The sequence below is a fragment of the Psittacula echo genome (assembly GCF_963264785.1).
Source record: "Psittacula echo genome assembly, chromosome: 5".
Lineage (NCBI taxonomy): Eukaryota > Metazoa > Chordata > Aves > Psittaciformes > Psittacidae > Psittacula > Psittacula echo.
Window position 1 is genome coordinate 62,107,718 of NC_137739.1, and position 11,177 is coordinate 62,118,894.

The following is an 11,177-nucleotide window of genomic DNA, read 5'->3' on the forward strand; positions in this document are numbered from 1 at the left end:
AGACCCTAGGCCCACTGTAGGAGAGGATCTGGTTTGAGACCATCTTAAAAACCTAAACATGCACAAGTCCATGGGACCTGATGAAATCCATCTGCGGGTCCTGAAGGAGCTGGCAAATGAATTTGCTAAGCCACTGGCCATCATATTTGAAAAATCATGGCAGTCAGGTGAAGTTCCTGACAACTGGGAAAAGGGGAATATAACCCCCATTTTCAAGAAGGGGAAAATGGATGACCCGGGGAATTACAGACCAATCAGTCTCACCTCTGTGCCTGGCAAAATCGTGGAGCAGATTCTCCTGGAAGGCATGCTAAGGCACATGAAAAACAAGGAGGTGGTTTGTGACAGCCAGCATGGCTTCACTAAGGGGAAATCCTGGGTGACCAATTTGGTGGCCTTCTATGATGGGGCTACGAAATTGATGGATAGGGGCAGAGCAGCTGACGTCATCTACCTGGACTTGTGCAAAGCGTTTGACACTGTCCCACATGACATCCTTGTCTCTAAATTGGAGAGACATCAATTTGATGGGTGGACCACTCGGTGGATAAAGAACTGGCTGGATGGCCGCACGCAAAGAGTTGTGGTCAATGGCTCGATGTCCGGCTGGACAACAGTAACGAGTGGTGTCCCTCAGGGATGGGTGTTGGGACCGGTCTTATTCAACATCTTTGTTGGTGACATGGACAGTGGGATTGAGTGCGCCCTCAGCAAGTTTGCTGATGACACCAAGCTGTGTGGTTCGGTTGATACGCCGGAGGGAAGGAATGCCATACAGTGGGACCTCGACATGCTTGTGAGGTGGGCTGGTGCCAACCTTATGAAGTTTAACCATGCCAAGTGCAAGGTCCTACACCTGAGTCGGAGCAATCCCAGGCACAGGTACAGGTTGGGCAGAGAAGAGATTCAGAGCAGCCCTGCAGAGAAGGACTTGGGGTGCTGGTCGATGAGAAGATGAACATGAGCCGGCTTCAGTGTGCGCTCGCAGCCCAGAAAGCCAACTGTATCCTGGGCTGCATCAAGAGGAACGTGACCAGCAGGTCGAAGGAGGTGATCCTGCCCCTCCACTCTGCTCTCGTGAGACCTCACTTGGAGTATTGTGTGCAGTTCTGGTGTCCTCAACATAAAAAGGACATGGAACTGTTGGAACATGTCCAGAGGAGGGCCACGAGGATGATCAGGGGACTGGAGCACCTCCCATATGAAGATAGGCTGAGAAAGTTGGGGCTGTTCAGCCTGGAGAAGAGAAGGCTGCGTGGAGACTGCATAGCAGCCTTCTAATATCTGAAGGGGGGCTATAGTGATACTGGGGATGGACTATTCATTAGGGACTGTAGTGACAGGGCAAGAGGTAATGGTTAAAACTTAAACAGGGAAAGATGAGATTGGATATAAGGAAGAATTCTTTACTGTTAGGGTGGTGAGGCACTAGAATGGGTTGCTCAGGGAGGTTGTGAGTGCTCCATCCCTGGCGTTATTCAAGGCCAGGTTGGATGAAGCCTTGGATGACATGGTTTAGTGCGAGATGCCCCTGCCTATGGCAGGGGGATTGGAACTAGATGATCTTAAGGTCCTTTCCAACCCTAACTATTCTATGATTGTATGATTCTATCAGTCTCTATAATCCCAAGACCTTCTTTCTGCAAAAGCATCCTCAGATATTTCTCTAGGACAGCTGTGTTTCTACTTTGTACTGATCCAGAAGTGATTAAAAAATAAAAATGGATGTGACTGGAATCAACAGACTACTTCTAAAATAGTCATTATTTAAATGTCAAGTGGTTTTTAACAGAACCTAAACTTGACACTGAGAAAAGAACAGCAAAAGCTTGCAGAAATAGACAAGTTGCAAATCAGAAGACTTTTAAAGACTATTTTTAACATTGGCTTTAACATAAAATATCTTCTTTCTTTAATTTTGTAATCATCTGACATCCAGTCACCCAAGACCAAAATTTTCACCATACAACCAAAGACACTATGAAGATGAGATGGAAACTGATTCTGTTCTTCAGACAGCTACTTCAAAGAGTCTGATATTAGAAAGAATGACTCCAGCACATCTAATGTCCTAGCTCTGAACCCTGAACATGAATTCTACTTGCTCCTTAACTGCAATGTGTCAGCTGACTGAAGAGCTTTCCCAGTGATCAGTCAGCCAAAGCATTAAACCATCGTAAGCAATATGGCCATAATCATTCCCTGTTTCAGTGGTTTTTTTCTGATGTCAGAATAATTTAGATGCCCGGATATCTGAAGCAGCTGTGCCAATGAATACGTGAGCAGAGAAATACACAGCTGCTTTCCAATTCAGGAACACTGTTCTGGATTTTCTTAAACATCTGGTAAATCAGATGTTCCTTTAAGGCCAAGCATGATGGGTATCAATGGACTTTCATCTTTCCTTTATGTAGGTGGAGATAAGCCTCACACGAAATCTGAGGGCCTCAGATTGTTGACCCTAGTCAAGCCTTTTTGCATAGAAAATACCTACTTCTACATCAAGCACACACTTGCAAACAATATTACAGTCTCTGAAAAGCAGCAATAATTTACTTATTTAAAGACTATGCAGCACTAGTATAATTATTTCAGTGCAGAAGCACAGGGTTTATCTTATAAAGTATCCCACTAAAATATTTAACATGAATACAGATACATCCTTAAAGCTTATTCCATCAACATCAACAGTACTAACTGCAGTGACTTTAGTATGCATCCCTACCAATGAAACTGCACCTGTACGAGATGGGAAGGGTTGCTTTAGCTAAACAAGTCAGAGCAGGACAGTTATAGAATTTTAAGGAGAGAAAGCTCCCCTGGGATTACTAATGATTCCTTCCTGCATGGTTCTGTCCCATAATCTTTAGCCCTTTTGACCAGGGATTAACTAATCACATTGCAAAATAACCCCATCCATTAATCTAATCGGGAAATATTACCAGCTCAAGAAGAAAGTTTCTCATTAATTCACAGAGGTTTCAGGTCAGACCCCCATGTCATCCTTTCAATCAGTCTAAGGGAGCCACACGTGGGTAGGTGTGTGTCTACATAGCATTAGGGCAAACTAAAAGTAAAATACAGTATATTCTAAAAATAAACATGATAAACACAGTATAAAACCAATGAAAAAGCAATATTAAACAAATAAGACCTAATAACTGATGTAAACAAAGCCTGAGTCTTTCTGTATAATGACAGGAAGCTCCAAATAAAGGGTACTGGGTTCATGCCCTTCTAAATCATTACAGTTTCCACACAAAATATCAGCCTTCCTGAGGCTCTTAGGTTAGGGAGATTTATAGTGATAACAATAGCAGTAGTTTATTTGAGACAGTTAATCAAAAATCTAGCACTTATAAGCCCTCTGGGGACATTACAAATCTAAGAAGTTAAAGACTAAATATTCAAGAGTAAGCTTACAATCTACACAAGTACAGTAAATTTCAATTATGTGTTTCATTACACTGGTGCCTTATAGCTTTTAAGGGGTTTACAACTTTGCTGTAATTATCCACTATGGGGTAAAATTTGGCATAAAAAGAACTCTTTTCCATTCTCTCGTCGTAATAGGAAGTTACTCGTTCTTTGCTGGTACTGCATTCCTTACACATGCAACACTCAACAAGAGGTTTTGGGTGTGCAAGCAAAGTGGGTCAAGGCTATCATTTTGTGGCTTTTAGAAATACATCTTTCATACACCCAAAACATATTTTTCCTACCTTCACTTATCTTTCATTAATTTGGCCTTCAATTTGGATTCACTCATATGGCAAAAATGTGTAATTCATTTGTGAACCAAGAGAAATTATACATATAATTACATAAAGCATAACCATGAAGGCCCTATTTTCACCGAAAATGTCAAATTTCCACCAGGATCAGAGGAAAACATGGTGATGGCAGTAACATTCATCAGGGAAAAAATATCATCACTTTTGCTTCATCACACTGCACCAAAAGACTTCCTGCATGTCTCCCTGAGGAAGACGAACCTAAGCATTTCCAACAGAAAAATGGAGTAACAGTAGTTCCCCTACTCAGGATCACATTGAAAAGTAACAAAGAGTTCTTTGACAGTTTGCCAAAAGCATTAGATAAAGAAATAAATAAAGTTACATTCAGGTGTAATACTCATAACACCTTGGAGTCAAGAGAGATGCTAGCTTCAGTTCTTATCCTTGTTCTCAGTAGCTTATTCCATCACTGCAGTTGCAGCACAGATCCAATGGTTTGTGATGCTACCCTACCACTCAGGTCTCTGAAATGATGCCATCAGAATATGGCTTCCAATTCCTTGGGGATTTTTCCAGGAAAAGAATATATTAAGTCTGCCATGTTCCCAGGTCCACCCACCTTGGTCAGAAAGGGAAGCAGAAGCCTGACAGGCAGCTATCCTGTTGAAGAAGATGCTTCAGCTCAGAGGAAGGTGGCTCCATAAGCCAAATCCATCCCTTTTGCCAGGGTGTAGTCTAGGTGAAACCCAACACACAACGGCAGCAAAGCAATCTGCAGTTACTGCGTAGCAAACACTCAATAAATCCCCTCAAAGATAAAAAAGCATAAAGATTTATTATTATTGGACTTATACAAACACAAGCAGGTTCTGGTGGGGATTCAATGCTTACTTCAGAGTTTTTTGGGAAGGCCCTTTTCCAGGACATAATGCAAAGGAACGTTTATAACTTCAACATTGGCACACGTGTTCAGCATGGTTTGGGATATGCTAATAGGTGGAGCACCAAATCTCCAAGGGAAGCATGCATCTTTGTCCAGACAAGCAATAGAAAAGAAATGCAAACACCAATATTCAGACACCATTTAGAAGACAGAGATGAAGTAACTTTCAACATGCAAGTGCATGGGTACTTTTAAGCTATAACAAGTTTCCTGGACTTTCTCCTGCTCCATATTATTCCATTCAGTTGTGCCTTAAGTTTTGCCATATGTCCTGAGGGATATAGTCTTTGTCTGTCTGTAGACATCTACTCTATCCTGGAAACAAAAAGTGAAAGAAGTCTGATTCATTTTTTGATTTTACATCTATGTTAACCAGCTTTGGATATTTTCAGTACAAACCAGAATACTGTAACGTGGGTTTCTACATTTAAAGTTGTCAGATATTTTACAGAGATAGGTCACTTTAAATTTTGTATTAATTTCTTACATTCTAACATATAGCTGCTACAATTGTTACCTTTGTATAACAGACTCTAATCAAATCAGGTTAAGTGGCAATTTCAGAGGAACAGAGTAATTTGACTAAACTTAGTAAACTCTTAGTCAAGACTCACCAGGTCTCTAAAGAAGGAAAACATAAAGTATAAGTGGAATTAAACCTTAGGGGGATAGAATACAAACCAAAAACTCTTCAGTTTTTTTTGTTCATTTATGCTCCATAGTGTCTGACCCCAGAGAAGCAATAAATACAAATGGAGCACAAAAAATATGAACTCATCTTAATATTGCCTTTTTTTAAATGTATATATAATTTCCACTAATCCAAATGTTTGCTTCACAGGTCATGTGTAAAAAGAGTTTTCATAGTTTATATTCCCAGGATCCCATTATGGTAAAGCTCAAAACCAGTTCGTTCAAGTACTAGTAAAACTGAAAGAAAAGGAAAGAAAAAAAAAAGTGTCCAGATTTTCAGTTGATAATAAATCACTTTATGTCAAGGAAAAAAAAAAAAAAAGAAAGTCTGACCTCTTCTTTCCAGTACTACTTATTACAACAAGACTACAGAAATAAATACGGTAAATTGGGTACTAAATAGAAACATAAATTTTGGTTGTCTAAATGCAGATAGCACAATGAAGATATGCATCAGCTTTCTCAATCTGCCTCTACACCACAGAAAGCTTCTGGGTTGTACCCTTACTACACATTGCTCTCCCTAGCTTTCGCTTGCAAGAAAATTCCATAACCTAAACCAGCTTGGTGTCAGGAAGATTTATTTGGTGTGTGCTCCTTTTGTATAATTATTCAATTATTACTCCTATAATGCATGCATTATCTGGAATAAGTCATTACTACAACAGTAAACCAAAGTAAAAACAAAGTAGCTTATGTTTCTTCTTATAATTCTCCCCTCACCCTACCTCTCCCTGGTGAGATCTGAAAGGTATATTAGTCATTATACAGACAGAAATTTAAAGAGAAAGAAGTCCAACATTTCACAATTGGTGAGACAGCAAGAAACTCATGTTGTACCTAGATAATACATCAGTACCATGAACCATACATCATGTTTCAGAAATATCTAAGCGGGTTTTTCAGTCATATTAAATCTTCTGAGAATGGGTTTGCACCAAGATGCAAGGTTGTAAATTGTAGTGGAGGAGACACACACAAAACAAAACTACAACAAAAAAATCTATTTTGGTCTCCCTCTTAGACAAGTGCTAACAAACATAACCACAACCAACTCTTCTCAGAGCCATTTTGTTCAAAATGAACCTGATGGAACATAGCACATATTCAGGTCCCTCACTTTGCCTTGCTCCTACTGCACCACCAGAAAGGGAAAATCATGGAAGTTGTGAAATGGCATTTGCATTTTGTCATGTAGGAGTTCTCCTAAAATAAAAATCCAGAGAAACAATTAGAGACAGATATGCTAACCAAACAGTACAAGTGGGTGAGAGACCTTTTTATTGCAATTGTCCTCAAATTTTCAACCATTTAAGTTTTCCACTTTCTTGATAATTGTGATGCAATTGTCATACTACTTTTCAGTTATCGAACTCTTCCATACTGCGCAGGATGTGATTTTGTAGTGTAAAAAGTTAATGAAGCCTTTTGGTTTTCAACAACTAGTGAGAAAAAAAAAGAGACAGCTACCCTGTTGTCTGACACCACAAGCGCCATTTTTAACAAGTAAGCTAAAGCTTTTGGGTCAGCATTAAAATTGCTTTTCAATTAGATTTTAAAGTGATATTATTAACTCTAATAGGTCTACATCTATGTGTAGTAATAACAATAGATACCCAGGACTGCAAGATCAAGCTTATGGTAATCAAGAGTTCATAGGAAACTGAAAAATTAACTCAGACTAAGGTACAACGTGATTTTAAAGCAAACAGTGGTGACTTCATCACAATTTCATGCATGGAAAGTGCATTTTGGAACACAAGGTTTTGATTCTTATGTCACACCCCATACACCCACAGAACAAGGAGTTCTCAACAAATCCATGAATTGGCATGTTCAGTGATCTGGAGCTTCCATGGTTCTTGAGCACCTTGTTCCCATTGGAAAAGTCTAAAAAACTGTAAAGATATAGACTACAACCTGAAGTACTGATTATGAAAAACATATTTAAAGCTCACTGCTTACAACCTAGATCCAGTTTAACTCTCACATTTAACTATGCAATCTAAAATCCTTAATAGTGACTTCCAAAATTACCACACAACACACAAAAATGCAGAACAAAACAAAACCCTACCAAGCTGCTGTTTGGCCAATAAGACTATTTATACCTGGGAACTAAAGAAAATATATAAGCATTTGCAAAATCCTAGGCAATATTATTCTCAGACCTGGCTTTTATTGGCAAATTATGCCTGCAATTTGAAGTCTAAAAATGGCTAAATACAGAAAAGATGACATTAAAAATCCACTCAGTGAGACTTCCTGCATATAACATGACACTTATTTTGAAAACTAATTTTCAGTAATTTGAAAACTAATTTTTTGTGCTGCTGGGTTGTAATTCAATACAGTTTCTAGAGATCAGATATGCATCTGTCATGTCTCCAAAATGCAGACATAAAGCTCTGTAGAGCCACAGATCATGGTATATATGCAAGAAGAATAATCCATTTGCTTTTCCCTGTCCTCCTCTGCTGTGCTGAGGAACAAGAAACCAAATTTCTTCTCCTCTTTGAGACAGCAGTAGCTATGAAGCTGTAAGCCCCCTAAAGGACTAACTCATACAGAACCACACTTAGTTTCTTCCACAGCAGCTGTTCCTACATCTTGAAACAGGAAGACATTCCTCAGAGAGAGATCCCACATCTACATGGAAACATGGGTACATTAAGAAATGTTATCTGAGCAGACAGGTACTGAGATTGGCTCTATCACACTAACACCTGCAACACAGACCACTGTACAACACCCATAAAAAGCTGGATAACTCAGAAAAGAGAGGACAAGCAACACAGCAGCTGACCCTTTCTAATGCCACTGTAAGCAATGGTGAGCACATTTATATAAACCAACTTCTTCTCTGACACAGATGAGCTGAACTGATACAGGTGAGTTTAGGCATTGGACATAATGAAGGAAAATTGGCTCACTACAACTTAACTTCTGAATTAAAGGCACAGCATGAAGAGTTTCAGCCAGAGGTTATCTGCATTGGCTTTACACCTGCAGGTTATTTGTTTTAAATTTATAGATAGTTTTTGTAGACCAGGAGAGGGAAAGTTATTTCTAAACAAGACAGCATAGGGAAACCATGGTGGTTCTGCTCTGAATGGACAAGAACTAAGAAATGGGGAGTCACAGGGAAAAAAAAGCATAAGGAAAACGAATGTGAATTTTACGGGGAGAATAGACTTCTCTTTTACAAGACCCTCACAAATGGAAGAGTAAAATGAGACCAGGCTGTCCCTGCTTTCCTAATCGCAAAGATACTGCTTCAAAGAGGAGAAAAATGCCATTATCAACTTTCTGTGAAACATTCCCAAAAGCAGCTCCTACTCCCCTTACGCTTTATTCATCTGATAATGGCTGAAATTTATTAAAAGCAATTTAAAACACCCAGATAACTTTTCTAAACGGGGATGAAAGGCAAACGCTTTGGAAACTCTGCAGGACATACCCACAGGGAAAAGGGGAGAAAAACGCAAGGAAACACGACAGAATAACAAGTGCGAGAATAGATTTGCCTTGCCTCTGAGTATTCCCTAAGGGCATTGCCTCCAGCCCGACAGGCCCCGCGGGGCCTGGGGAGCTGGGGACCGGGGGCTGTCCGCCAGCTCTCCCAGAGGGAGAACGGACAGGTCGGTATGGCCCAGAGAGGAACCCTCGGAGGCGGAGCGGGGTTTGTTCCCTGCCTGGCCCCCGCGCCCGGAGGCCTCAGCAGAGCTGTCTCGGGATCTGCCGCCGGGGCCGGCCGGGCTGGGCTTCCTCCCGTTCCTTCGGGGTGGAGGATCTGCCATCGTCTCTAGGCCTGCAACGAGCGGGAAACCTGAGGGCGCGCCTGACAGCGCACTGCCCTCAGCTTCCTCTCAAATTATGCGAAACTTCGTTAAATGAGTAACTGCTCCGGCGAGCCCCCGGAAGCGGGGCACCTCCGCCATCCGCTCCCCGGTCCGCTCCCCGCGGTGAAGGGGTGAACAAACGCGCCGCTGTCTACCTGTGCAACACCTCCGCAACACATTTTATTTACACGAAATCAACTCGGGGCATTGTACATTATATACAGATATTTTCCCCCTCCAACAAGGCAGAGCTTGTGCAAGATTAATAGCATCCTCTGGAGCGTATCCGACAGTCCACGAGAAATGTCCCCCCCCAGCAAGGAGGTATCAGCTGTCGGAGTCCAAGTCACTTTTCGCGTCCTCTTGTCTCTTCTCCGGAGAAGTTTTAGACGCTTTATTCCATTTTTGTGCGTTTTCTGACTCCTCCGAAGACGATCGCTTTTGCCTCCTCCACTTTGCCCGGCGGTTTTTGAACCAAACCTGTTACGTTAAGAAATCAAACTATTGGGGAAAATAATGGAAACATGCAAACCCGCAGACCGCCCCCTGCCCCGCCGGAGCCCTGCTTCGCACGGAGCAGTTCGCAGCCGCGGCAGAGCCGCTGTGCGGCAGCGGCCGCTCTAGGCCGGCGGGAAAAGGAATAAAAACTACCGCTGCCTCTCGGGTGGGAAAGGCTGAAACCGCTCAGGAGCCACGGCTGCCTCTCGCCATTTGCTGCCAGCCGTGTGACCGGCTCGTTCAGCAGTCCCAGAAAGGCACTTGGCAATTTAATAATAATAATAATAATAATAACAACAACAATAATCTTTCTCTCTCCCCATGCAAACCTGTTGCCCTGTCTCCCGGAGCTCGCAGCGGCCGGCGAAGCCGGGCTAGAGTTGCACTGAGGTACTCCCAGTCCGAGAGCGATTACATGCGAGAGGGAGAGGGTAGAAAAGAGGAAAGGAAAGCAAAATACCTCCACTTTTTCTTCTCTTAAGTGCACCCTTCTGGCCAGCTGTTCCCTGGTGCCCACGTCTGGGTATTTCGTTTCCTGAAAGAGGTTTTCCAGCGCTTCCAGCTGCTCGTCAGTGAAGATCGTCCGATGCCGCCTTTTTCTCCTGCAGTGCAGCTGATTCAGTAACTGCAGCTCCGTCCGGGACAAAGTGCCCACGTTCATGTAGGGCAACATCTGATGGGGAACAGGGGACATCAGGACTGACCCAGTGCCCTCGTAACCTACGGACAGATAGACGAGACGACGACACGCTTTGCATGAGACAGCTGCTGCTGCTTCCACTACCCCCATTTCCGACAAAAAACCCCAAAACAACCCTTCCGCCAGTTCCCGGCTCCCGCCGCTGCCCCGCGGCTGCGGGACAAAGAGCGCCTTTACGCGGGGCCGCCTTACCTGTGGGAGGCACGCAGGAGCACTGCTGCGCGCCCAGGGGCTGTACGGCTCCGCAGCAAGAAGGGCCTACGGGTGACGCCGGCACATGCAGCTGCCCGTAGTAGTAGTTGTTGTAGCCGAGCCGAGATCCGGTGACCGCTGGCGGCAGCGCGGAGGCCGGTGCTACCGCCCGGGTGTAAAATCCGCTGTAGTCGGAGGCGCTGCCGTAGAGCGAATCCCCGTGGAGGCCGGGGAAGACGACGGGAGCAGCGCTCGGGGGCAGCAGCACCGAGTCCTTGCAGCGGGGTCTGGCCGCCAGGATGTTGTCGATGCTGAACATGCTCACAGGCATGCCCCAAGGCGTGCGGGGCAGGGCAGGGGACCGGCTGGGGCGGGGGGGAAGGGGGTAGGTGGCTGGGGAGTGTGGGGGGGGGAGGCTGGAGAGACACGAAATCGAAACTTTTGGAAGAAATCTGAAGAAGGGATCGCAGCGAGAAGAGCGGAGCTTTTTGCGAGGGCAGCCTGCGGGCAGAGTGTGCGTGTGTCTGTGCGCGCGTGTGCGTGTGTGTGTGTCTATGCGCAGGATCCACCCC

The 11,177-nt window shown here is 43.6% G+C and overlaps 1 protein-coding gene across 1 annotated transcript; it reads right to left on the reverse strand.

Moving 5' to 3' along the window:
* Positions 1–9,542: 9,542 nt before the first annotated feature.
* GSC (goosecoid homeobox) lies at positions 9,543–10,936 on the reverse strand (the record flags this gene model as incomplete). The annotated part of the gene is made up of 3 exons (XM_080619082.1): positions 9,543–9,695; positions 10,174–10,433; positions 10,606–10,936. The coding sequence occupies 3 exons, from the start codon at positions 10,934–10,936 to the stop codon at positions 9,543–9,545; spliced, it is 744 nt and encodes a 247-aa protein (XP_080475208.1).
* Between the last annotated feature and the right edge of the window lie 241 nt (positions 10,937–11,177).